Source organism: Mirounga leonina, unplaced genomic scaffold (genome assembly GCF_011800145.1).
Source record: "Mirounga leonina isolate KUSES-001 unplaced genomic scaffold, KU_Mleo_1.0 Mir_125, whole genome shotgun sequence".
In the NCBI taxonomy this organism is placed as follows: domain Eukaryota; kingdom Metazoa; phylum Chordata; class Mammalia; order Carnivora; family Phocidae; genus Mirounga; species Mirounga leonina.
Window position 1 is genome coordinate 61,986,729 of NW_023270305.1, and position 27,829 is coordinate 62,014,557.

General features: G+C 39.6%; 1 protein-coding gene across 14 annotated transcripts in view; it reads left to right on the forward strand.

Moving 5' to 3' along the window:
- NRXN1 (neurexin 1) overlaps positions 1-27,829 on the forward strand; it is a 1,139,755-nt gene that overhangs the window by 709,954 nt on the left and 401,972 nt on the right. For 2 of the 14 annotated variants that reach the window (XM_035001596.1, XM_035001597.1), the window contains exon 1: positions 884-1,911. The exons of the other annotated variants lie outside the window; for them this stretch is intronic. In XM_035001596.1, coding sequence (XP_034857487.1) covers positions 1,668-1,911 — 244 coding nt within the window. In that variant the 5' untranslated portion in view covers positions 884-1,667. Of the gene's footprint in view, positions 1-883; positions 1,912-27,829 lie in introns of those variants that run through there. 14 annotated transcript variants of the gene reach the window in all.

Consider the following 27,829-nt stretch of genomic DNA (forward strand, 5'->3'; position numbering starts at 1 on the left):
TGTCCTCTCTTCCTTGGAGGCACTAGATTTAGGAATTTTTGTTTCCTATTGCTATTTTCCTTATGAGAAAGGGTGAGAGAAAGGCAGAACTCCACCCTTACAAAACACCATCACAGCTGGGCTTCTGTAGGGATCTTGAGGGTTCCTAAATATCCCCCAAATGTTTGAAGTACAAGCAGTTTCATTCACACTGTTTCTCTCTGCTTTCTTCCTCTTTACCACCTGTCTCCTTCCTCTCTTTCATTCTTTTTCTGTCTCTTCCTTGGCTGCCAAATTCACTCTTTTTTTTTTTTTTTTTTCTCCTCCTCATGTATTTTGGTTCCCTGCCCTTCCACTGCCTTATATGAGATATGGTATTGTAGTGGGAACGAGGACTCTTTGTTATGAGTAATATGTGTAATTAACAGATCACCAAAACTGATACTTGAGTAGATGGTGTCAAACCATATTTAGCCGATTGGGTTTGAACACCTGGCAGAACAAGTTTGGTCCAATAAAAAGAGCCGAATTCTTTCCCTTTTAAGAGCTCTCAAGACACTGGTTACATCTAAACCATAGGGGTAGGGGAAGGGTGCCATTTGCCGTTGTAATTCAGACGGAGGGATCACCTGGCAGAGGAGGGAGAGTTGCTTTTTAGGTGTTCTCCGCATCGCCGTACACGTGTCCCTTTGATGTGTGGAGAATGCATGAGAGGCAAAGCAGGGCGATTTCTGTGGGAAGCTAGACCAGCCTCCCTCGTTACATAGGCTCGTCCTCTGCATTGCATCCGAGCTCCAGCGATTTGCTGTTTGGAGACTGCAGATTTGCATAGAGCCCCTCGCTTCGCCAGCGTGTGTGGTTTTTTTCTTTTCTTTTCTTTTCTCTTTTCTCTTTTTCTTTTCTTCTCCCTCCCACCCCCTCCTTCGTCTGCTTCTTCTTTTCCTCCGCTCTCTTTTCCCTGTTCGATCCCCGCTTCCTTCATAAGGGTGCACTCTTCCCTCCGAACCCCTCGCCGGGCGTAAGTGTCAGGAGGCGGCGGACGCGGAGATTGCCTCGGGAGCAGGCGATGCGCGCCGCTGCTCCGCGCGCTGCCCGGGGGAGGCTGGCGCGATCCGGCGAGCGGGCCGGGGCTGAATGGAGGGAAGGGGTGCCTCGATTCCATGGGGTCTGCTTCTCCCTTGAAAGGAGGTTGGGCCGGCGAAGTGGCCTCCCCAGTCCCCACACACAATGCTAAATGGATTTACCTAGTGGATTCGCGGTGGATGGCTGTCATGTAGAAGTGAGGACCCTCCGGGAGGAGCTTTAAACAATTTCCCCGCTCCCCACCCCCCCGGCACGCACTCTCGCCCGAAACTCTTTGGGAGTATCTCTCGAGAACCTGGAGCCCTGGAAATCTGGGAGCAGCCGCTCGCTCCGCGCTCGCTGTTCCCCGGGGCTGCCTTCCCGGACAAGCCCCCCATCAGCTGCATTTGCCTCGGCTATGTTTCGGATTCTTTGGGGTGCAAGGCACGGCGGACTCCAGGACCCCGAGAAGACTGTCCGAAGGAGGGAGAGGATGGGTGCCCTGGCGCGGTGAGGCGGTCGGCCCCTCAGCCCACCCGGAGCCGCCCGCTCCCCGGCTCCCTCTCCCCTCCCCGCGCCCCAAACTTTGCCTCCCGCGGCGGCTGCCCCTCGGCGGGCGCCCCGCCATGTACCAGAGGATGCTCCGGTGCGGCGCCGAGCTGGGCTCGCCCGGGGGCGGCGGCGGCGGCGCAGGGGGGCGCCTGGCCCTGCTCTGGATAGTCCCGCTCACCCTCAGCGGCCTCCTAGGAGTGGCATGGGGGGCGTCCAGTTTGGGAGCGCACCACATCCACCATTTCCATGGCAGCAGCAAGCATCATTCAGTGCCTATTGCAATCTACAGGTCACCGGCATCCTTGCGAGGCGGACACGGTGGGTCTGAGGTGCCAAGTTCTCGCGGGTTACTCCCTGTCTCCCTTTCAACCCTGCGCTCGCTTCCCGGCCCCTAAGGCTCAGAGAAATGGGAGCGCGAGAAAGGGAGGTGCATTTGGGTGTGTTTGGTGGGAGCCACTTATCTCTTTGAAGACAATAGAAAGGGGCTGGGGGAAGGCGTCGCGGGTGTTTGTGGTGAGGGGTGGGAGGGGCGTTTCTTGTCGGGGTGCCGGGAGAAAAGATGTGGGCACCTATTAAAGGACCATCCCTGGCCGGGCGCCTGGGCCCCGCGGGAAGGGGGCGTTACTAGCCAGAAGGTCACTCGGTGTGGCCGGATGGGGCGCCGCGCTCAGCGGAGGGACCTGGGCGCCACAGAGAGGAGGGCTCTGCAGAACCTTTTGTCTGTGCTGTGTGTTCTGCCCCACCTCCTGCCCATTTTCCCAGGCCTGGGGGAGGGAGAGGTTCCAGCCTGTACATTCCTTCAAAGTGTGCCCAGACCGCAGTGACTGTGAAGCGGTTGGTCCCAGGACTCACTCAGCACGCTGCCAATTGCTTTTGCCCCCACCTCTTCCCTTAATTGGCGAAGGTGGGAGAGTTCCCGAGGCACCGTCTCCAGGGCCGGCCAGCCCCCTGCCAGGCTCCGGGGGGACCTTTGAACATCATTGCCTTTACTCCACCCTCCTACACAAATAACACTTCTCTTTCTTGGTGATTGGACTGAGTTATTTTTTAAACAGAGCAGAGTTATTTTTTAAACAGAGCAGCTACCCAAACCCATCTCCCCGGATCCTGTCTGAAGGCTGTTGGGATGAGGGAGGTCCTGCTTCCTTCTTACTCAAGAGTTGAGTGCTGTCCAGAGAGGGCAGGTGGGTCAGTGCTGGCCGGTCTAAGCCAGGAGGTCTGCCTGGAGGAGAAGTTAGAGTAGAGGGAAACTATTCTCCTCACCCCAGGTTCCTTTGTAAAGGGCAGAGTGTGGAGAAGAGCCTTGGCTGGTAGGTTTCTTCTCCAGAGCGGCCAACAATGTTAAGGCCAGGTTCCTCTCGTTTTCAGATAAGTGCCTGTTTCAGATTCCCTGAACTGCCAATAAATAAAACATCAAACTGTTTTTGTGAGTCTTTCCCACTACTGCCTGTGTTTCTTCTCTCCCAGTGTCAAGTCTGCAACTTGAAAAGGCAGGGTGAAAGTTGTGGAGACTTAAATCCCTCCCCCCACCTTTTCCCTGCAGGGCCCCTTTCTCTTTCAGACTCGGTTCAGCTTTCCATCCTTTGCCCCTCTCCTTAGGTAAATCTTCTCCCCAGAGCAGCTGCTGCTTATACCAAGGCAGTCCTCTTCCCCAGGGACAGGCTTCCTACCTGGGGACAATTCTGGTTAGAGATGAGGAGCTGGCTTAACCCAACTGAAGAGAGAACAGATTCTCTTGACACCTCTTTAGGAGTGGCTTAGAGACACACCTCGCTGTGGGTCCTAGGAACCCCTTCCCTTCCTTCCCTCAGGCTCCTCTCAAGAATTTTCTCTAGTTCAGAGTGGCTAGGATGGAGAGGAGTGATGCCCCGCACCTGGGCTTCTTAGCTGAGAATAACAGAAAGGCTAGATCCCCCTGAAACCGTAAGGAGTTTCTGCTGCTCTCACCACTTGCTCACAGTATTCCAGGACCTTGCTGCTCCTTTTACCTGGGTGCTGTTCCCACCCACTGCCCTGCCTTTGTGCAAAATTGTGTGAACCCCGTGGGAGGGAGGCAAGTCAGGGTGCAGAAGGGGCAGACATAGAGTGGGTGGGTGAGGTGAGCCAGATGGGGGTATGCGAGGGGGTGGGGCGCCTAATTGTGCCAGTGGGAAGTGCTTGGCTAATCATCTCATATGCATATTAACTTCTCCTTTTCTGTGGCTCTGCCTCTCCCAAGGGCTGAGGCAACTGAATGGGGAGCGCCCTGGGGGAATGGAGAGAGGTGAACACCGAGGGGCCCTGCCGCAGAGCCGGCACTCCTTTGCCCTTCCCACCGCAGCTCCTGCCCCAGTCAGGCGCCGTCTGCTGGTCTTTACAAACATTTCTTCCCCTCCAGAATACAGTGATTGTCTCTGTATGTGAATGAAAAACTAGGCGCACCTATCATTGAAAAAAGGAAAGGATAGAAGATAGTGGAGAAAACTGTACGTGAGCAGTGGTTGGTATTATTCTTTTGGGTCAGAGAACTTTCTCTTTCCTTTTTGAAGGTTGTATTGTATGATCATATTTGTTTTTGAAACTCTCCCCACCCTCCTTACACATACTTCTGGAGGAAGATTTCTGATTCCCTTTTTTTTTTTTTTTTTTAAATCAGAGTAACAAACTTACCTGTCAGTAGCCAGCCTCCGCCAAATAAAAGCTGCCGTGAATCTTTCATACTTCATCCCTTTCCTTCCTTGAAAAGAGGGAATTAACTCTGGCTAGAGAACAATCAAGGAACATTAGGGATGAAATAAGATGGAGAGATGTAAGGTGGGAATGCAGAGGGGCTGAGAGCAGGGCAGGCAGGGTGGTGGCTTAAAAGAAACCTAGTAAGAAAGAGGTGTTGTTGAATTTCTTGGGTCAATACACTGCCTGAATATTCAGCTAATTAGTCTAAGGACCCACAAGGAAATAATCTTGGAGCCTAATAGACGAGGGTGAGGGGGAAGAGCAAAGGTGAATGACAATATGATAAATTCGTAGCTGAAAATCAAGGCAGGTGTAAATGAGGTTTAGTTCAAAATCTGAGACTACTGAAAACATACATATGTTGATGAACAAATCGGCCAGCCTGGCTTTTTGTATTAGAATTTCTTGGAGTCATAAGCGTTTTTTCTCATAATAGGGAAAGCATGTATATGCTTGAATGTGTAAAAGAAAAATCATGTGTTATTTTAGGGAATAAAATTGAGTGTACCCTCTATGTTTTGAAAGCTGCTGGGTTGACTATCCAGGTTCTTCATTCTTCTTCATTTTCTCATCTTGCCATGCTTCATTTGCACTATTATGAGGTGTCACTTACAAGGATTGCAGGGTGCTGAAAGCGCTCATGGCTACCCTGAGCATCTTTTTGCAAGCTGACCCAGTTGCAGAGATTATGATGAGGATTTTTTTTAAAATGCATATGAGAAGCAGGTTTTGAGATCACCGCAGAATCCATTTTATTTTGCATGTACTTAAAAATATAAGTGATGAGAATACCTCCATAAAAAATTATATTTTCATTTAAAAACCCAGAGAACTGTATGACTGTTAATGATAAAAAGCAAGCTTGCTTATAATTAAGAATGCTACTTAAAGCCAGCGAGAGTTCAGAATAGACCAGTGTGTTCAGTTAGTATTTCTTTAGTGATGTGCTATATGTGCCAAGCATAGGATGATGTCAGCGCAGTGCTCGGGTTCCTACCTCTTCTCCTGGCTTTCCTGGGAACCTCTGCATACTTTCAGAAATTAGCTTAGAACCTCTCAGTAATTGCAGGAGATAAAGGAAGGAGAGAGACATCACACACCTGAGCACACCAGGGCTAGCCGTTCTCCTCCCACAAATATGAGCTCCGGAAATTATACTGTCATGATTAGCTTATAATATTAAAGGGCAAAAGGGCTTTCCCAGAAGGGAATGTTAACAGATTTTAAAAGTGTGGTTTGTAATTGAAGTAGCCCAATGCTGTTATATAAGAATAATAATTATATCTTGAATTTATAACATTTTTCTTTCTGAGGCACTTCTGTACATACACTAACTTCTAAGAGGAGCTGTCAGTCTTGGAGGGAGTTAGAATAACATTTTCCTTGTAAGGGTACTGAGGCATACCGTAAGAGTACCGAAAAATGAAGCCAAGTCTCTGATCAGAGTCAAAGAGGAGTTAGAATCAAGGCTTCATGGCCCAAAGCCCAGAGCAGCTGAAAGGGTCCACCATGGGCTTTAATGGTTGATCTCTTGGAGAAGAAATCATTGCAAGGACCAAAGCCTAGCATTTTGCTCCCAACATGTGTCAACAAGAATGAATACTGTACGAGAGGCTGATGGTCACCTCACTGATGTCCCACTGCTCACTTCATTGATTCTGCTGAGGAGGGTTTTGTTTTTCTTTTGTTTTTCTGAGATGTAAGTTGCTGTATGATACAGTGATCCCTTTGCTCCTTTGTCTATCAACCAAGAGAGTTGCAACCTATTGCAATATACTTAGTGTTGAAGAAAAATTTAGCTTTTCTAGTAATTAATTCATACGTGTGACCCAAAACATTTTTGGCTATGAATATTCAGCTGAAATAGACATTTCTGCCCCACACCTCTTTCTTACATTGGCTTTTTGGACAAAAATATGCATCACTGCAATGCTATTTTAGATAAGATGGTCAGCTAATATTTCTAGAAGAAGCTTTCAATCAGTCATGTTCCAGCTAATCCAAGATTCTCGGGTAATTTTTGGTTGCCCCAACCTTAATATATTTATTTTTTAGATTGTCCGTCCATTCCTTCGGAAAATATATAGTACGTGCGTGTTTTTGTGTTTGTGCATCAGGTATTGTGGAAGGCTAGATAATAATTGGGATAATGGAATAGAGGTAAGAGAGGAGGAGCAAGGTACCCATGGCAGGACCATCAGAAAGTCTGCAATTTAGTTTTTAAAAATCCAAGCTATTGTTAGAGAGAGTTAATCATTAAGCAAAGAAACAAACCTTGTTCTGTAAAAACAAGTAGCCTCTGAGCATAAATGCAAAAAACAAGTTTGTGTATGTGTGGCAGTCATCTGGGACTCAACATGAAATGATCTGATAAAAACATCAACATAGTGGATTTTATCTACATTACATTATATTGTCCTTTATTTTTTTTATATTGTCCTTTAATATTAATGTTCCAGAAAGAGCTTCTTGCACAATTGCTTTTCACTAAGTTGCATATATTTCTAACAAAACAGGAAGTCTTTTATTTTTCAAATAGAGATAAGTTTGGTTTTGCAAATCTATTTAATACAGGGGCTTCTTGACTTAAATTCAAACTACTATAAAAACTATTGAGGCAGCTTGGTCTGGTGAAGATAATTCACAGACACATATCTATTTGAAAATTTAGCCACTGCCACTTACTAACCTTGTATAAATTTACTAAACTACTTGTCCTCACTAAGATTGTTTTCTCAATCCATAAAATTAAAATATGAGTTATAACTCAGTGAAGAATAAATGAGACCATGGATTTGATGAATACCCAGACTATAATAGGCCCCGAATAAATGTTTGTTTAAAAAAATTAGACATTTAGTTAGTTTACACATCCTGGCTATTTTTAGGAGTGCTCCAGTGAACATGGGAATGCGAATATCTCTTCAGAATCCTGATTTTAGATCTTTTGGATCTAAAGAAGTGGGATTGCTGGATCATATGGTAGTTTTTTGGTTGTTGTTTTGTTTTGTGCATGTGTGTGTGTACGTGTGTTCTTCTTTTAAAGAAATTCCATTCTGTTTTTCACAATGGCTGCACCACTTTGCATTCCTACCAACAGTATACAATGGGTTCTGGTTTCCCTACATCCTCGTTAAATTTGTTGTCTTTTTGATAATAGTCATCCTAAAAGGTATAAGGTGATATCTCATTGTGGTTTTGATTGAGTGGATAAAGAAAATGCAGTACATGGAGATAATGGAATATTATTCAACCTTAAAAAAAAAGACCATACTTCTTCAGTGTATCATGGGTGAACCTTGAGGACGTTATGCTGAGTGAAATAAGCCAGTCACAGAAAGATAAATGCTCCCCTTATATGTGGCATCTAAAACAGTCAAAGTCCTAGAATGAGGAAAGGGAATGGTGGTTGCCAGGAGCTGGGAACAAGAGGAAGTGGGGAGTCGCTAATCAGCAGGCATGAAGTTTCAGTTGTACAAGATGAATAAGTTCTACGTATCTGCCGTACGGCCTTGTGCTTAGAGTAACAATACTGTGTTGCACACTTAAAAATTTGTTAAGCCGGCAGATGTTGTGTTAAGTGTTCTTACCAGGATAAAATAAAATTTAAAAAAAATTAGAAGAGGTATCAGAGAGAAGACACATGAAGTGGAAAAAACAGACTTGAAATCGGGAGACTTGGATTCTAGTTCTGATTCAGCCAGTTATGTTGTTCATCCTCAGAGACAGCTGTCCCTGCCTCATTTTACACTATATCCTGTGTCTCTTCTAAATGAAAGACACAATCGGTTTTCTGATGGGCTATGACCTTAATGATAATGTTGAGCATGGCTTTTTATATTGTTTAGTCATTCATATACATAATTTTTCAGTTGGACTAAAATCATTTCCAACTTTCAGTTCCAAGTTTCCTTTGATAAAAAGAATCTCTTAAAATCCTCATACTCCTGTTGCCTTTTCCCGGAGGCTTATTGATTCTAAACATACTGTAACTGGAGATATTTTTGCAAAAATTATATTTAGGTCCCCTCAGCCCTCCAGTTGTCCTCCTCATTACTTAGAGGTGGCTTACTTAGGTGCACAGGAACCATGGTGGGGGGGCCAGGCTCAGGGTGCTTGCCTAAGACTTGCCACTCAGCCGACGTCTTAAGGAATATCTCTTAGAAAAGCACCCTCTTTCTTTACTTGGTCCTTTTTCCCAGTTCTTTTGGGTCTCTGTGGGGTGTAGAATATCTCCCTATACAGAAATTGTTAATAGCCTTTTAAATATTCCTTTCTCTCACAAAATGCAAGAATTTTTTCAATGTTGACCATATAACAATGAATTCCCTCAAGCTTTAGACAGAAACTTAGTAAAAACAGCTATATTTTAAATATATATATCCACAGAGCCCTCATTTAAAGTGTCTCATTTAATCATCATCATAACCCTGGCAGGGCTTATGATCACAATTTTGCTGACAGGGAAACAGATTTAGAGAGGCGATGATTCTGCCAGGGTCACTTAATTAATAAGTATCCGCAGTACTTTTGCTTTTCCACTCCAAGAGGATAAGAGGCAAGGTTTCTTTTTTTTTAAATACTGCATTTAAATTTAGGAGACCTGAATTTTGTCCCAATGTTGTCATTTTCCAATTCACTTCTCAAAAAAAAAAAAAAGTTTCTTCATTAAGAATAAAATTGGCTGAGAAAAGGTAGCTAACTAATAAAGTTATTAAGAATTGTAAGTGACTATATATGTGAAATTTGTATCTCCATTCTAGTGGAAGAAATTTTAGTTAATACTACATTTTGATACTTAGCTGAAAATAGCTAGTAGGATGGGGAGGGATTAATAAATGAGGGATATTTTCAAATTCAACTTAAAGCATTATACTTAGACAGTGATAAATAGCATTAATCAAATGATGATGATGATAATAAAATACTTCATGACTAAAAGATGATGATCCCTAAGCAAACTTTGTGTTAATCACTAAATATACAGGTAGATAAGAAGAAACTGCTGTGTCTGTCATTTTTGTGAACTTGATATCTGTGGGATTTGTGGATTGGAACTAAGGTAATGTAGAAAGGTATTTCTCCAGGGTACTTGCAAGATACATGGTTATGTACCTATTAAGTTTTACATGAAGCTTATATGAATCTGATAGCTGTGCGTGTGTGTGTGAGAGAGAGAGAGAGAGAGAGTAAAAGTATTAGACCCTTTTTAGTTATGGGACCTGTAGTTTAAATGTATTATATAATGTGACCCACATTATGGACTTTGGTATGTGTTTGTGTACATGTTGTTTTTTTTTCATATAACTCTACTGGTGAGAAAAAGTATTATGAAATACCTCTGAAAATTAGCAACTAGAAATAAGACATTTAAGTAAATGGTAAAGAAGTGATTTTTAATGTGTGGTAAAATACATGGCAGTGACATTTACTGACTTGGACATCAGTTCTGCACAGTTGTTTTGATTATATGAGTTGCCATTGGACTAACACTGGTACATGTAATTATTTATGTGGTTCAGCCTGTCTTGGCTATTAGTTACCATCTGGTCATCATGACATATTTTTCTAGATGACTACAGGATTCAGGGCTGCTAAACAGAAGTGGTATTTTTGATGCTTCTTAAAACTGAGATAAGTTTGGATTCTGAAATGTCTAATTTTACTTTAAGATTGAATTATCTAAAGGATGGATAAAGCATAAAGCACATCACTCTGAGTGATTGTGATGCTGTTCTAAAAAAATATGTTCAGGGCAAATAGGGAAGTTCAGTGTCACAGTATTCCAAGAGTATCCAGTTAGCACTTTTATTTGGGTATGCAGCAGGATGTTTAAAGAAGTGTGTAGCTTTCCTGGTGAATTAACCTTTCCAATTTTTTAACATCTTGCTTTTGTTAATCTGATAAATGCTCTAGTTTGTGTCTATGGCGTTGTATGTCGTTACCTTTTCATTATCATATATGTTTCAATCTGGCATAGAGAAATAATACTGGAGCATGACTAAGTTTAAATACCTCGGAACTTTTGCCTACAAGGTGTATTATAGAAATTCCACATTGACTTCCGAGAGTCTTGCCATGTTGGATTAGTTATGCCCTACCATACTCATTGGAAGTTGATCATTTTCTACATTACACCTCTCCAAAGTTGAAGTAATGAAATTTTCCTCAACACTCTAGACTTAACCTCTTGAAGTGTACCTTTAACATTTTCAAAATTGCAATACGCTGTATCAGTTATTTTTCATGGCTACTGTCAGACTGGTAACATATGCTGGAATAAGATGAACAATAAATATATCTCTGTCAGCACAGTGGTTAACTGGACACACTGTTATATGTGCAAATAATGTATTTGGTTTTCCCATTTATTCTTCTCCTTGGGACTTGTCCTAAATGTGATAATAGAAGTTGTGATTCTGTGATGGACAACTTATACCATAATCAAAAGTAGAATGCTGCAGATGGATTTCTGATAAACATCTTTATACAGAAGCCTATATTTTTGTATATGCACAAGGTATTGATTGTCTCAGTGCCTACAAGATTGAAATATATGACAATAGTCTATTTGTACTTGCCAGCAATAAAACCTTTGCCTCAGTAATCTTACTTTTAAACATAAAACTTTGCTTTTACTTTTTAATAAAATAAAAATTTTAATTATCTTTACAAAAGAAATTAACTCAGCTCTCGCCTTGTAATAAGGAAGTGACTTAAATACTGTAGAGGTATTTCACTATTTCTTATTCCATCCCAGTAAAAAGGCTGCACAGAGAAAGAACTAGGGCTATGGAAGTGGTAGTAAGTGGCTAATGACATCATTTATTTATTGACTAATCACTTAGTGCTTGTTATACATCAGGTGCTGTTTTAATCCCTTAACGAAATAGCAACTCAGTTAATCCTCAGCATTCCATGCGGTAGGTTTTAGCAATCTCCCATTCTACACAGAAGGATATTAAGGCATACCAAGGTTAAGAAATGACAAGGTTATAAAAACTAAAGTTCTGGGGTCTGGTTTTAAACCCAAGCAGGCCCCCTCGGAAGCCCATGCTCTTAACCCTTACATTTTGCTACCAACAAATGTAATTTATCCTGACTGAGTATTTTGTTTTCTCCTCCAGCTCTTATCACCAGCAGTACATAGGGGACCAACCAAGGATGACTATCTGGATTTACTTTGTTTAATTTCCAATGAGTCATTCGATGAAGGTTTAGAGCCTCATCCTTGTCTTCCAATTTGTTTTTAAGCAACGTGTTTTTTTAACTACACAGGGCATCAATAGGCTTCCTTGTGCCTCCCTTCCTCATCACTTTGTTTTGACTGACTTATTAATCTCAATATCCACCACCACATCAAGAGTAAAGGAGTGATTGATTTAAGATGCTTATTAATGTTTATTAACTTCTTTCATTCTAGTAGGAAAATACATTCCCCACCAAATTGATAGATCTGCTGTGATAATAGGCTAATTTGCAAGTGCAGCCATGATTCACAATTAAAAATGAATAGTTGCATTTTGTCTGATTACGTGTTTGTAGTCTTATGAGATGAAAAGACTCCTTCTATAAATGGTTAAATAAAATTGTATAGTTTTAAAGGCAGGGTATAGAGAAAAGACTGACAATTAATGAACTACTCTGAGTATTTATCCTGATTTTAATTATGGTTTCTAAAATATGAAACCTTGAATATTTTAAAAATCAAATTGTTTTGGTTATATATGCATGGTATTTATATGACATACATAAAAAATTTAAGCATTTCTTCCACTCCTAATTAGACTGTAAGTTGGGGCATCATTCAGAAAAGGTGGTAAACGCTTTGGAGTTTGAGTCTCTTAGCTACATTTTTCTTAAAGATTTTTTGTTTGTTTTTTTTATATTAACACCACAGAAATTCTGGGAATTCTGTAGCGAGATGAAGGATTACTCTTTTAGGTCTCCTTGTATCCACTAATTAACTGACTTTGGGCAAGTTTCTAAACCTTTCTGTGCCTCAAGAGTAAAATTTTCTTCCTCAAGAGTAAAGTAGAGCCTATAATCTCTACTCCGTAGGGTTGTTGTTAAGACGACTTTATGTAATCCTCTGGCACAGGACCTGATAAATTGTGGCTGCTCTTCAACTAACAGATTAACCTCTCTCCAACAGTGGGTCTTCTTGGCTCTGCACTCCATTAAGGAAAAATCCAGAAAGGGTTGAAGTTAGTTATAAACAGGACTATCCTCAGAGTCTTTTAAAATAGATTGTCTTCTCATCATGCCAGACTGACTTGGTGGATTACATACATAAAGACAAGGGGTTGAAATCGAAATCCTTTCCTGGCATTTGATTCATCCAAAAAAGGATGGCACAGATATTAACAAGAGGATATTATACATAAAACCAACAGTTTTTATGCCCTCTTTCCCTTGGGGAGTTAAACCAGGAAACCTGTAGCAGGGCTGAACCACGAAGGCTATTGATGCATCTTAGGGTGGAACTTTGTTTTCTTTCGAAGTTTCGTTTTGAATTTAGATTAGGACTCCTTAAGATAGGGTAGGGAAGGAGAGAGCATTGATGAGGAGAATCTTAGGAAAATGATTCTAGGTTTTTTTTTTTTTTTTTTTGCCTTATCAGGCTCTGAAAATGTCAGCAAAGGCAAAGCCAGCTTTACCTGGCTATATTACAGCTGAAAGAGATTTCGGTAAGAGAAACAGTATTTCCTGGCCCAGAATCGCTATGTCACTTCTTTTACTGTGGCCACTTTGCTTATGCTGTAGCCAAATGCTAAGAGTCTAGCATTTAAACAGCATAAGCATTTGAGAATACTAAATCAAATGAAAATGCCCAGCAACTGTAATTTAATCACCTATTTTTGAAAGATAGCTAGCCAATTTCTTAAAATAAATGAATGTTTTAACAGGAACTTAATATCCAGGCTTGATTTTTTTTTTTTTAATCCTTTCTAAAAAGAGGCTATCTTAGGGAGTGTGTAGTAGGCAAAATTTCATGATAGTTGGAAGCAAATTTATTTCAGGCATGTGATCACCTGGGATGATGCAGACTTTGAGATAGAATCACTTCATGGAGTGACCCATTACTTCCACACCCCACAGTGTGAAGAAATGCTTTGAGGTGATATCAACAGAGTATTTCAGTCCAAGCAAGATGTGTTTAAGATAAACATGATAAGATCAAAGTTATTGTCTTTATTGCCCCTCCCCCAAGGTTTTCTTACTGCTGTATGTGCGTGCCATCAACAAGTTTAATCTATGAAACCAGGTAGCTTGAGTTTTCCCTAAATGAAGATAGATGCTTTATGATAATAGATAATGAAGAGTGTTCTTAGGGAAAGGAGAAAGCATTGCCTGGCGCCTCTGGGGCTTAAGACATACGAGTCTAAGTGCCACCTTATGCATTCATGCATTCCATAGCATAGTATTTTGGAGAATCTGGAGACTCTTCATAAGAAGCGCCTGCCATTCACGAAACAGGGCCCTAGTGAACGTGCCTTGGCAGTCTGCACTACGGCAGAGTAGGTGTTTAGAAATCAGAGATAGAATTTTCAGCAGAGACACAATCTCTATAGAGACCCGATTCTTCATTTAACTCTAAAACACAATGCTGCGCTTGCTAGACGCTGGCTTTAAGCTGCTAGAGAGGAACACATTCCTGAGCGACAAAAAGCCCCCCGAGAGCAGGGCAGTGCTCCATCCTTCCCTTGCCTTTAGGAAGCCCTGCTATCCTCACGGCTCAAAGTCCTGCATCTGCAAAGAGAAAATGCGAGGGGAGGGATATGTAGGGAACGGACTTTCTGTTTTTATATGATTTCTTTCATTCAGCTTCCTCATTCACAATATGCAAATATTTAGGTTATTACCAAAATGTGGGGGTTTGCACACTCTCTGCTGGCAAATCAGTGTTCCAACAAGTGCCAAGAATCCAGAGACCAGTCATCCATCAACAGCACTTACCAGGGCCTGCTCCTTGGGGTGGGACATTGTTTTACTGACGACCAAAGGACACAGGGCCTCAAAGACACCATCAAATGCATTCTGCAGCCTCGGGCTTTGGAATTCGACCTGCCTGCCTCCTGTTCTTTCAGATGCTGCAGGGAGGCCTTCCAAGTCCTAAAGCAGCACACAGCAGATGTGAGCCACATCTCTTTTTCACTCCACCACTGCTTTCCAGACCTGCCAGAGACCCCATCTGCACATCCCATGGACTAGGCAGGCACAGATCTACCTTCTCTTCACATTTCTATAGGAACCTGGTCCATATCCTGTTAGTGGTTGGGGAGATGTTTCATTGCATTTCTCTTTTCACATGTGTAGAGCTTTTAATTGTTAAAAAAAAAAAAGGTTTCTCATGTGCTTTTCTTACATGACACCTACAATAAGCCTGTAAATCTCACATGGCAGGTGTTGCCCCATTTTGCAGGTGGGGAAACACTGTGGCGTGGTAACTTTAAGTGGCCTGATTTGCTCACATGTTTATAAATGACAGAGCTGGGACTTAAACACAGCATGCTGGTTCCCAAAGTCCAGTGCTGCTTCTGCCATGTGCATGGGTGAGCACAGGGTCTGTAGGTACTGTCCTCAGAATCCCAAGGAGGTGAGTATGCCTGATGATTCAGCAGGGAATCTGGGAAGGAACTACTGAGAGAACTAAGTCTTCCCTGATCTGGGTTAGTAGAAAAAGGACGAAGGAATCGAGGCCCTTTAGATAAATTAAAAAAAAAAAAAAGTTTATTTGATGATGAAGGGAAGGAAAAATGGTTCCTCTACCTTTCAAGTCTTCCAGCTGGACTAAGAATTAAGTTTACATGAAACAGATTAACAGTAGAACAAGACCAACCTCTTATTATTTGTGCACGAAGGCCCAGTAATGAAATTGAGGCCAAATAATGAATAAAGAAATGACCAAGGCAGGCAGTTTTTATACTTTTTAAATGAAGGGACAATAAATCTGTGAGGAATTGATAGGACAAAGAAAATTTAACTTTGGGAGCTTCAATTAGTAAAGAATTCTAAATAGCATTTGGTCTGGGGTAGTAAATTAGTAAAAAGTAACAAGGGTTATTTACTGCAGCTTTCCTGGCCTTGAATATCTTATCTCTGGTGATAAGGATATCTCGTTACCTCCTGAGAGGGTACCCGAGGGGGTTACCTCCCTTTTACAAGGGAGATTTATTTCCTACTTTCAGTGGAACGGAGAGGGTCTGAGTGTCCTTTTGCGCAGGCTGTCTCTGAAGTAACTTTTATTTAAAATAAACAATATGCAAAAGTGGCATGTTAGGGCAGCCTGTCCTTGGCCCCTGCAGTGAGATGGTTCAAGATTAGAGATTGGCTTTTAATATATTTTATTAGTGTGATGGTTTAATTTTCTTGTTGCTTATTAGGGTTTGTCTTTTGGAAAATAAATGAGGATTCTAGCTCGAAGAATGAACTTGCTGTCTCTTTATCATTGTTGAACTAACTCAAAAAAGTATACATAACTCTGGGAAGGCACTCTAGCTTAACATATCTTCATTTAACAAATGCTTTATTTTTTTTTTTAAAGATGGACAGTAAGAAGAAGCCACATATAATTAAAATACCCCAATTACTTGTATGGAATTATTTAAGAGCACTTGGAAAATCGAGATATTCTGTCAAGGCTTAATAACTAAGTCATTTGATTCTTCGCAAAGATGGCCAAGAAATTTACAAAGGGAGTATCAGTTTGGGAATGTATTTTGCTTATAATAGTATGAAAAATGATGCCCAGCTGGCAAGATGGTCAGCATTCCCCTGAAGCAGAGATCTCTCCAGCTAGGTGAAAGTAAATGCTTCCAGGTGGTACGTTAGTTTAGAGAGTATGCTGAGATATATTCAAGGTACGTGTTTGTAGAAACATTGCCTACATTTTCGAAGCAGCACTAATTCGTCTAGATTAAATTTTTGAGGATAGGGAGTATGGTATCTGTTGCACCTCTACCACCTAATGTAATGTCCAACAATAAATACTCAAAGATATAGAAATGTTTATAGAATGATTCATAGAAAGCATCTTTATATAGAAGCAATAATATATTCAGTACTGTTATTTGGAATTGACTTTAAAGCTAGTTACAGTCAACAGTGTACGATAATTTGAGCCATATAAATAGCCTGAAACATCTAAATATTTCTCCCATTGCCTGTGATTCCACCATTAAAGATTCATTCTCTAGTGTCTTGATAGCTTTCATTAAAATCTGTTGTATATGTTAAAAGAGCAAGAAATTTGGAGTCTACCGGTTGCTGGCTAGATGACCTTTCTAAAATGCGATAAAAGTGACAGTCCTTGTCTTTATTGAACCATGTTATGTGAGGAATAAGTGGCATAATGTTTGTAAAGTGCTATGTAAATTATATTTAGGAAGAATAAAAACATTTTAATAATATATGTAACCCAGTTACTTAGGAAATCATAATACTTTAAGCTGATGTAAGCTGATGATTCTTAACATTTAAATTGTATCAGAATCACCTAGGGAAATTATTGAAACTACAGTTGCCTGGGCTGCACCCCTAGAAATTCTATTCAGTAAATTTAGGGTGGGACTCAAGAATTTGCATTTCTAAGTATCTGCTTTGAGAGATTATAATGTAAGTTGTTCTTGGACAACTCTTTGAGGAATGACTTTACACTGTTATCAAGTAATATCTTCAACTGCTCGCCTTTACCTAGCTCTTTGTAAGCCTCCAGCACATATTGTCTAATGAACAATTAGAAAGTGATTACTTTATATCCAGAGAACACAAGGATGTCACTTGGATGCAAGGAGAATGGTGGGGGAAAGTATTTCAAACCTGATATCACATTAGTGATTAGTTGCTCCTGAGAGTATTAACAAGGATACTAACAAATTGTTGTCTTTGTCTTTTTCCTAGGAAGGATTGTTATACATAATAAATATTCATACAGGAAGTAGACTACAAGCAGATTCCCTTTAAAGGTTCCTAGCTATTGTTTTGATGGAATGGGGTGTCCCTGCATTCAGCCAACTCTGTTTGCTCCATAGTTATAATTTTGAGTCATCTGCATGTGTATGTGAATGGATACATGCACACAGAAAATTAAAAATTTTTAGTCGGCATTCTCCTTTTGCCCTTCTTTTGATGCATTCTTTGGTTTTATATTCCCAAAATCTTTAGAAAGGACTTTTTTTTCTTTTTAGTTTATAATGCAAACTAAGATGTCCTTTCTTCTTTTTTTCCCCCAAGTAAAAAAGCCTTTTAATGGTTAAAGCTTTTACCTTTGACCATGAAAGCTTTTTTTTTTTTTTTTTTTTTTTTTTTTTTTAAAGAGAGGGGGAGAGAGGGGAATGGGTGGGAGAAAGAGAGAGACTCTTAAACAGGCTCCATGCCCAGCGTGGAGCCCAACACAGGGCTCAATCTTACAACCCTGAGATCATGACCTGAGTTGAAATCAAGAGTTGATGCTTAACCAGCTGAGCCACCAGGCACCCCGACCATGAAAGCTTTGATGCAGGTGTTATTTTGGCATACATGTCATCATACCCTATTTATAATGTTTTAGATTTTGTACGGTCTTCTCCAAGTTTCATCCCCTTTAATGTTTGTGAGTTTTTTAATGTTAAATCTATTTTGAACTTCCTCTTTCTTGATCTTCTTCCTAAATCATGTATACCTTGCTAAAAATGACATCATTACTGGGTTATAATTCTTGATTCCTTTTGGCTTTATGCAGATGACAAATATATCTCTAGAATCAGAAACTTGGGGTAGGAATAGGGAATTTAAAGATTGACTAGTTTCCTCCCCTCCCCCCCAGTTTTACAAATGAGAACTCTGAGACCCAGGAAGATTAAATATTCAGTTTGGGTTTCTTACCCAGCTCAGTACTCCTTTCCTCTTAGCTTTATTCATGAGTTACCCAAAATTTGAGTAATCTAACCATATCCATGCCATTCTTTGTAAGAATTTAAACCAAGTGCTCCCATGGTAATAAACAAGCTCTGAGCAACTGAACAAGTTTTCCACTTATAAATTGAGAATATCTTTTAGGTTTTGAGCTGCTTTGTTCATTAAAATTTACTTGAACTGAGAGCAGCCATAACTCCTATGTGCACCATTAAGCTGACAGTTTTAAATGTTTCCTTGCTTAATTTATATTACTATAGAGATTTTTTAAATGGAGAGAAAATAGTGTTGGGGTTGGGGGAAGTGGGGAAAAGGTATTGGGAGGAAGGATTTTCTAATGTGAATATCCTTAGGGATGCAAGGTTGAAACATGAGGACATGGCCTTATTTTAATATTCTGCCTTTGTTAATGAAAGAAGGAAAAGGAGAGGCTTCGTGTGTCTTTAAATTCTTTCTGTCAAACCCTTAAGACATTTGGAGATAACTGACATTAAATAATGTTTGTTATTACTGTACAAGATTTGGAAAACAAGTTTGAGGAAAAAAACATCATAATCATAAGCACCATTAAAACTTTGGTGTTTCTAGTAGTTCGTCTTTATAGTTTTAAACATTAAAAAAAAAGATTTTACTGTACATACCATTTTGCAAGCCTTTTTAAAATTGAAAATATATGTTAAACATCTTTCCTTGACATTAATTTCCTTCTAAACAGTAACTTTTTAGTGACTGCCTGGTAATCCACATGGACCGTATGTATTTTACCAGACCTTTTGTTGTGGGATGGTTAAATTATTTCCGTTTAAAAATTTGATAAACACTGCTGTCATAAATGATATACTTAAATACAGATATCTTTGTTGTGCAGAAAGTGGAAATTCTAAGTTAGGAAGTACAGTTACTTTTAGGGTTTTGGCACTCATTGCCAAACTGAATTCTACCCCCATTCCTCCAGGGTATTGGTTTACATTATCTCCTGTGCTGTGTGTTTCCTGGCACACTGGTCATCCCAGGTTATCATCACCGTTTCCGGTCTTTGTCATTTTGTAGGCAAAAAAAAAAAAAAAAAAAAGATAATTCATTGTTTTATTTTACACACTTTGGCTTTTACCGTGTCTGAACATCTTCATATGTGGATTTGCCAATTATACTTTGCCAAATTGCCTATTCACCATGGTTTCCAGTCTGTCTAGTGGTGTATTCCTTTTGTTTGAGTTGATTTGTAAAAATGTTGTATAAATGTGGTTAACCCTTACTGCATTTATTGTGTATGTGAATAGCATTTTTTCCACAGTTAATCACTTGCCTTTTAATTTTGTTTACAGTGCTATTAATATATAGAACTTTAATATTTTCCTGTTTTTCTCTGTTGTTAATTACTTTTTTGGTCCTCATTTCACCCTCCATCCCATAGAGATGACTCTGCTTGTCAGGGTATTTTTTTGTATTTCCACAGGCAGGAGATAGTGAACCAGCATTTAGTCAGATAACTGTGATAGAAATGACAGAAGACAAGGTGTGTTAGAAGGTTGACCAAGCAAGCAGTTCTGGGTCACGAGCGAAATGTAGGAAGCTAATGCAGCGCAGTGAGGTCTTGGAGTTTAGGAGTGCCATGGGGGTAACAGAATTAGTAGAAAATGATTACAGAGTTTCCAGGTCTTAAGAATACCTCAACCTAGAGAAGGAGAATGAGGTAACTAAATGTTGTTAAGTACTTCCTCTTTTCTGTTGCTAGCCATGGCGTGGAGCTGTTTACATGTGCGTAGCATGGCCTCCCCTTCAAGATGCTCTCTGTTGTATGAATTTTGTTGACTGCTTCGCTTGCTTTGGAGCAAGGACCCTAAAAGGAAAATATGAACACCATTTGTACTAACTTTGGTCTATAATATTAAGCATACTGAAGATCTTTTTTCCCCCCTTTTTGTTATGGATTTTCCCTTTAAAATATTGGAAGCATAGGGACATCTGGGTGGCTCAGTTGCTTAAGCATCTGCTTTTGGCTTAGGTCATGATCCTGGGGTCTTGGGATCGAGTCCTGTGTCAGGCTCCTTGCTCAGCAGGGAGTCTGCTTCTCCTTCTGCCTGCCGCTCCCCCTGCTTGTGGTATCTCTCTGACAAATAAATAAAATATTTAAAAAAATTGGAAGTATGACTTAAATATGATAAAATGCACAAATTTAAAGCGCACAGTTCAGTAGAAGAAGTTTTACCATTTATGGCCCCCATGTAATAACCATCTGGGTCAAGACACAGAACATTTTTTGTCATTTTCAGTGGTGACTGTCAGTGGAGAGCTTACCCACCTATCCCACCTGCTATTCTGACTTCTGTCATCATTGATGATTTTTCTTGTCCCGAACTTCATATAAATGGAATCATAAAGAATAGTCTCATTTCTGTCTAGTATCTTTCTCTAAGCATAATATTTTTGAAATTTATCCATTTTGTTATATGTATCATTAGTTCTGCCTTATTTCTGAGTGGTATCCCAGTGTATGGATATACCATAATGTGTTTATTGATTCTCACATGAATGGACATTATGGTTTATTTCCAGTTTGGGGATTACTAAGACTATGGGCATTCTTAAATAAGTTTGGATAGTCATTCATTTCTTTTGGGGGTATACTGGAACTAGGAAGCCTGGGACATAGAGTAGGCATTGATTTAGCTTTTTAGACAATGTCCCACAGTTTTCTAAGGTGGCTAGATGATTTTATAGTCTCATCAACAACATATAAGAGTTCCACTTGTTCCACATCCTTGTTACATTTAGTGTTGTCAGTATTTTAAATTTCAGCCATGCTGTTAGGTGTGTTCAAAATTGTACTGTGGCCAGTCTGGCTGAACCGAGCCGAGTGACAAGCAGTATGAATGTTTACACACAGAAGTTCCCTATCAAAGAGAAGCCTAAGAATTATAGAATATATGTTTTAAAGCATTTTTTAAGATGGTATCAATTCTATATAATTCTAAAACTAAAAACTTAATGGACACAGAATCAACTATACGTAAGCAATGCTAAAGAGTGTTTGAAGATAAAGTTCCATGTGAAAACTTCAATTATAATAAAGTCTCAGGTCCTCTCATAACCACCTGGCTTCCTTTCGTATTTTCTTTTTCTTTCATTATATGCTTGAGATTGCAACTGCCAGCTTGCAATTTGATTTGGTAGCAAACTGTTATTTTAAGAAGTTAAAATACTTATTAAGAAGTACTTTCTAATTTTATATGTGCTAAGGTTCTTGCTGTCTTTAGATCAGCAAGTACAATATAATAATCTGAGTAAACATCTGAGGAAGCAAATTATTTTTAAATTGAAGAAAAATTTATCATTTGAGGCAATTGCTGCTAAAATTGTTTTATAGTGTTAGTTGAAATTGTTAATAATTGCTGACATTAACTCAATACATCTTTCAGCACAATATTCATAATACATTAATTAATGTTAAATATTAATATTAGACTTTGCACATACATATTTTAAAAATATGAAAAGTCAGTGCTTGAAATAAAAAATAAAACAACATGGCTTCTTTGTTTTGGTGAAAACTGATAAACATACGAATGCAATGAGAAGAGCAAAATGCTTACTTTGCACTTCTTTTGGAAAACATATTCAAAATACAGATCATACTTAGAAACTTTCTCTGCTAAATATATCTCTTCCAGGTTTTTGCTTGTTTTCTTTTGAAATGCTAATCATCCTGATTTATTAGAATCAACAGATTAGAAAACTGTGATGAGGAAAAAATAATATATTGAATTCTTGTTTTTTTAAACATGTTTACAAATTTTATTAGATTAATTTAAAAATAAAGCACAGGGGTCCCTGGGTGGCTCAGTCGGTTAAGCATCTGCCTTCAGCTCAGGTCCTGATCCCAGGGTCCTGGGATTGAGCCCTGTTTCGGATTCCCTGTTCTGCAGGGAGCCTGCTTCTCCCTCTCCCTCTGTCCCCCAGCTCATGTTCTCTCTCTCTCACTCTCTATCTCAAATAAATAAAATATTTTTAAAAATGCATAACAAACACATAAAATATTAGTGTAATGACAATGTGCTCTTTAAAAAATTATTTTAAATTTTAGTATAGGTAACATACAGTGTTATATTAGTTTAGGGTGTACAGTATAGTGATTCAACACTTCCATATATCACCCAGTGCTCATCACAATAAGTGCACTCCTTAATCCCCATCATCTATTTCACCCATCCCCCACCTTCCTCCCCTCTGGTAACCATCAGTTTGTTCTTTATAGTTAAAGAGTCTGTTTCTTGATTTCTCTCTCTTTTTTCCTTTTGCTCATTTTTGTTTGCTTCTTAAATTCAACATGAGTGAAATCATATGATATTTGTCTTCCTCTGACTTACTTTGCTTAGCATTATACTCTCTAGTTCCATCCATGTCGTTGCATATGACAAGATTTCATTCTTTCTTATGGCCAAATAATATTCCATTGTGTATATATACCACATCTTCTTTATTCACTCATCTTTTGATGGACACTTGAGGTGCTTACATAATTTGGCTATTGTAAATAATGCTGCTATAAACTTAGGGGTGCGTGTGTATCACTTTGAATTAGTGTTCTTGTATTCTTTGGGTAAATGCCCAGTAGTGTGATTAGTAGGTCATAGGGTAGTTCTATTTTTAACTTTTTGAAGAGGCTCCATACTGTTTTCCACAGTGGCTGCACCAGTTTGCATTCCCTCCCACAGTACATGAGGTTGCTGTTTCTCTGCATCCTCTCCAACACCTGTTATTTCTTGTGTTTTTGATTTTAGCCATTCTGAAAAGTGAGGTGATCCCTCATTGTGATTTTGATTTGCATTTCCCTAATGATTGGTGATGATGAGCATCTTTTCATGTGTCTGTTGGACATCTGGATGTCTTCTTTGGGGAAATGTCTGTTCATGTCTTCTGCCCATTTTTAAATTGGATTGTTTTTTGGGTGTCGAGTTGTGTAAGTTGTTTATTTATTTGGGATACTAGCCCTTTGTTGGATATGTCATTTGCAAATATCTTCTCCCATGATAGTGTACTTTTCTAATGCTATTTCTTATGTAGCATTTATCTCTGAGTTGAAGTGGAATCTCAAAAATATCCCTAAAATTAGAATCAAGTTTCTTCTGATTGTAAATTCTACGTAACTATTTGAATAACACTACTAATAATATTGATGGCAGACAGATACATTGCCGTTGAGATGTGCTGTGAGAATCAGGTCATGGACTTGGGGTTAGGCAAATCCAGAATTTGCTTGGTGTGTGACTTTGGACAAGTTTCCTCATCTTTTGAGTTCCCTCAAAATGAGAATTGTGTTAACTCACCTTCTCATGATAACTGAATGGATATATAAAGTGCTTGTCACTAGAAGGAGAACACATTTTGTTTCCACTCCCCTTTAGTGAGGTTAGGAAGACTGTTCTTTTTTATCTCCCCCTGGGACCCGGTGAAGGGCATTGTATTTTTCTTTCCCATCTATTTGCATCCACCCTTCCAGTGATCATCAGTCTATAGGACCTGTCCTCTAAAAGCTGCAGGTTCAATAGCTTCATATAAGCACTGTATTTCCCTGAAATACATCATTTTCTTTCTATCCTGATTATCCTATCTTCTCCCTTCCTTCCTCTCTCTGTACCCAGATACAGAGATTCTGTTTCAGGTTATCTTCCCTCTGTCTACCTTCTCTTTTTTGGTGATTTCATTAGCCATTCTCATTTATTTCTCCACTCTCAACTGTTCTGTTGGATATTTAAACCCATGTTGGACTTTTTCCACCTGAATTTCTGGGCAGCACATCAAAGTCCAAGAATAAAAGTGAGCACATCTTTCCCACAACTAGAAACTTTTCCTAGAAAAACTAGGGTAGAGTTCTTTAGTGGGGCCTAAACTAATATAATTCAATGAATGTCAGTTAAGGACATGAATGCCAAATATTAAATAAAAATGACCACAGCCTCTCCAGCGCCACCTCGTGTGACTGGAAGTGTGACCAAGGAAAAGTTAGAGTGGAAAGAGATAGAAGCTTAAGCAGTTGAGATAGAAATTACTTATAAATTTTACAAAAATACAGGGCTGTGTGAACACACTGCTATGATTCCCCCCACCTAGGGCTCTGAAAGAAGTCCCTACAGGTGAGTGACCCTGAAGATATAAGGTTCATTAGCTTCAAGTAAATTGACTTTATTCTCTTATTCTCCCTAGCTCTTAAATGGAGCCCCCATTATTTTGGTCACCAGGGCTCAACATCTTTAAATCAAGGTCTCCTTTCCTCTGGCTCAGCACCCAGTCACTTGCCTAGTTGCTGATTTTGCTTTCTTAGTATTCCCCTCCTACTGCCACCATCCGGTTAGATCCCAGTACCTCTTGTGGAGACCATTTCAATAGTTTTTCTCACCAGTCTTCCCATCTCTAGTCTTCTTCTCAAGCCTACATCCCTTGTTCAGTCTCCCTGCAGTATTGTTGTCTTTCCCCTCCTACCAAAATAAGTTCAAATAGTTAAAATTCCCAAATCTTACATTCAGAACCTTCCCTTCCTTGACTACAGCCTTCTATCTTTCCATGATTTTCCAGCTCTTTCCAGAACTACTTATCTGATATCCACTCATAATCTGCCCCGAATCACTTTGAGTTTCTAGAACATCTCTTTTGTTTTAGGCAATTGCTACTTACCATACCTGGAATTGTATGATACTATCTGTTGGATCCCTTTTTATTAAAATGAAGTGTTTTCTTTAAATAGGTATTTCCCATGTTTTCTAGTTCATTGACTTGCCTGAAGTATATGTTCACTAAATCATTGTTAAATAAACAAGTACATGCAGGCATATTTTGGAAAAGGACTTAGAGCTAGATCAAATAATGATTTCAGAGATGCCTGAATGGTTCAGTCAGTTAAGTGCCTGATTCTTGATTCTGGCTCAGGATACGATCTTGGGGTCGGGATCGAGACCCATGTCAGGCTCCATACTCAGCACAGACTTTGCTTGTCCCTCTCCTTCTGCTCCTCCCCGCACCCCGCTCTTTCTCTCAAATAAATAAATATTTTTATTTTTTTATTTTTTATTTTTTTTAAAGATTTTATTTATTTGTTTGAGACAGAGAGAATGAGAGACAGAGAGCATGAGAGGGAGGATGGTCAGAGGGAGAAGCAGACTCCCTGCCGAGCAGGGAGCCCGATGCCGAACTCGATCCCGGGACTCCAGGATCATGACCTGAGCCGAAGGCAGTCGCTTAACCAACTGAGCCACCCAGGCGCCCCTAAATAAATATTTTTAAAAATATTGATTTCAAACACTTTGTATTTTTCTTTAAACCATGATGCTTTCTACCTAACCATTCACAAGGTCAGAATATTGACTACCCAGTGGTGTAAATAAAATTTGAGGCAATGAAGAAAATGCTCCATAAATGGTCCATCCATTCATTTACTGAAACCAAATTGTTCAGCTTCCCATCTTCCAGTTTGATTCTCCCTTACACATTGAAAGGGCCTATTTGCATTGTTGTACTTAGAAATACATATGGAATTCCTATTGTAGGTGTCTGCTACTATGACTAGTGGCCCTGATCTCACAGTGGGAGGCAGACTTCGAAGTTCAAACACTAAAGCACTGGTTCTCAAAGTGTGGTCCCCAGACCAGCAGCAGCAGCATTACCTGAAGATTTGTTAGATACAGAATTTTGTGCCCCCTTACACCTAATAAATCCAGAACTCTGAAGGTGGGTCCCAGCTGTTTATAGTTTAAACAGCATTCCAGGAGATTCTGCTGCATGATAAAGTTTGAGAACTACTGTTACAATGTAGTACTTGAACAATAACAGGCATTGGATAACTGTAGAGGGTACAGTGACTGTACAGGGATTTGTTAATTGGGTGGAAGAAGGTTTCTGATAAAGTTCTATGGAGGATACGGCATTTGGGCTGAATCTTGTTTAACAGTTTTTTATGCTTGCATTTTACTAAATTCTAATATAGCTTATCATATAACTATATCATTTCAACTTTTCAGAATCACAATTAATACTAAAATGAATTCATAGTTGGGAGAGAGATCGTCATTGTAGAATATGCTTTAAAATGTTAGTGGGCTGATTAATACCGAATGGCTTACAGACAAAACATTGATCTCAGGGAATGGTCTGTCCTCAGGGCTAATAGTATCCTTTAAAATTTAACTCTGTAAGGTTAATTTTTAAATTGTAGTTTTAGAATTCATCTTTTCAAGAATTAGTATTTTCTATAATTTAGGATGAATGAATTGAAATATAACTAATGGGAAAAATAAAATAACATTGGCATGTAAGTAAATCTTTGGTGAAGTCAAGGAATGAATCTATATTTAAATTCATATTCTGTCTACTCCTCCTTTTTAGTTGTCAAAGCTCATGATAGATTAGAGAGCTTTGCATAGTTACAGAGTGGCATAATTCTAAAAGAGTTTTCTGAAAAATTCCTTGTCTAAGAAATCACTGTTGTCGATTCCTTATTTAAAATGTGTATCCATACTACAGAAGGTATTGTCTAGTGATCAAGTACATTAAAACATTTGACCATAAAAACTTAATATACATGAGCAGAATGGTTCTTTTTTTTTTTTTTTAAAGATTTTATTTATTTATTTGACAGAAAGAGACACAGCCAGATAGGGAACACAAGCAGGGGGAGCCGGAGAGGGAGAAGCAGGCTTCCTGCAGAGCAAGGAGCCCAATGCGGAACTCAATCCCAGGACCCTGGGATCATGACCTGAGCTGAAGGCAGGCGCTTAACGACTGAGCCACCCAGGTGCCTGAGCAGAATGGTTCTTGATGAACCAGTTTATAAAAATCCAACTCCTCTGCCCATATCCTGTTCATACCACTGTTTAAGGTGTATTTGAGGCATTTTTTTTTTCTTTTTAAATGTTTGTTTTGAGGCTGTTCCTATTCTATTACAAAGCTGAGGTGGTAAAAGGGAAGTGGCCCTGATGGTTCTTGGAGTAACCTTCTGGTTAGCCCTTGTTTCCAGGTAACACTCCTTAATGTAATGTCTGGGCAAGAAGTTATTGCTCAACTTCTGTATTATACCCAATTCTGCCTTGAAGAGCAATCAGTTAATTAACAAGTATGCAGAAGAACAAATACAGCATATAATTTAATACATGATCTAGACCTAATTCTTTTTTGACTTCATTATTTTTTAGCTCTGTGGTCATGATTGGCTCACTTTACTAAGCTGAGCATTAGTGATAACTTGCCTGATTCTCATCTGTAAAATGGAGGTAATAATTATTACGTAGTACAGTAGATATAAATTTAAGTGAGATAATGTTTTAAGAACATTTGATGTAGGGGCACCCAGGTGGCTCAGTTGGTTAAGTATCTGACTCTTGATTTCAGCTCAGGTCATGATCTCGGGGTTGTGGGATGGAGTGCTATGTTGGGTTCCATGCTCAGCGTGGAGTCAGCTTAAGATTCTCTCCCTCTGCTGTGTGCGCATGCATTCATGCTCTCTCTCTCCCAAAATAAATAAAATCTTTAAAAAAAATCATTTGAGGGCGCCTGGGTGGCTCAGTCGGTTAAGCGACTGCCTTCGGTTCAGGTCATGATCCTGGAGTCCCGGGATCGAGTCCCGCATCGGGCTCCCTGC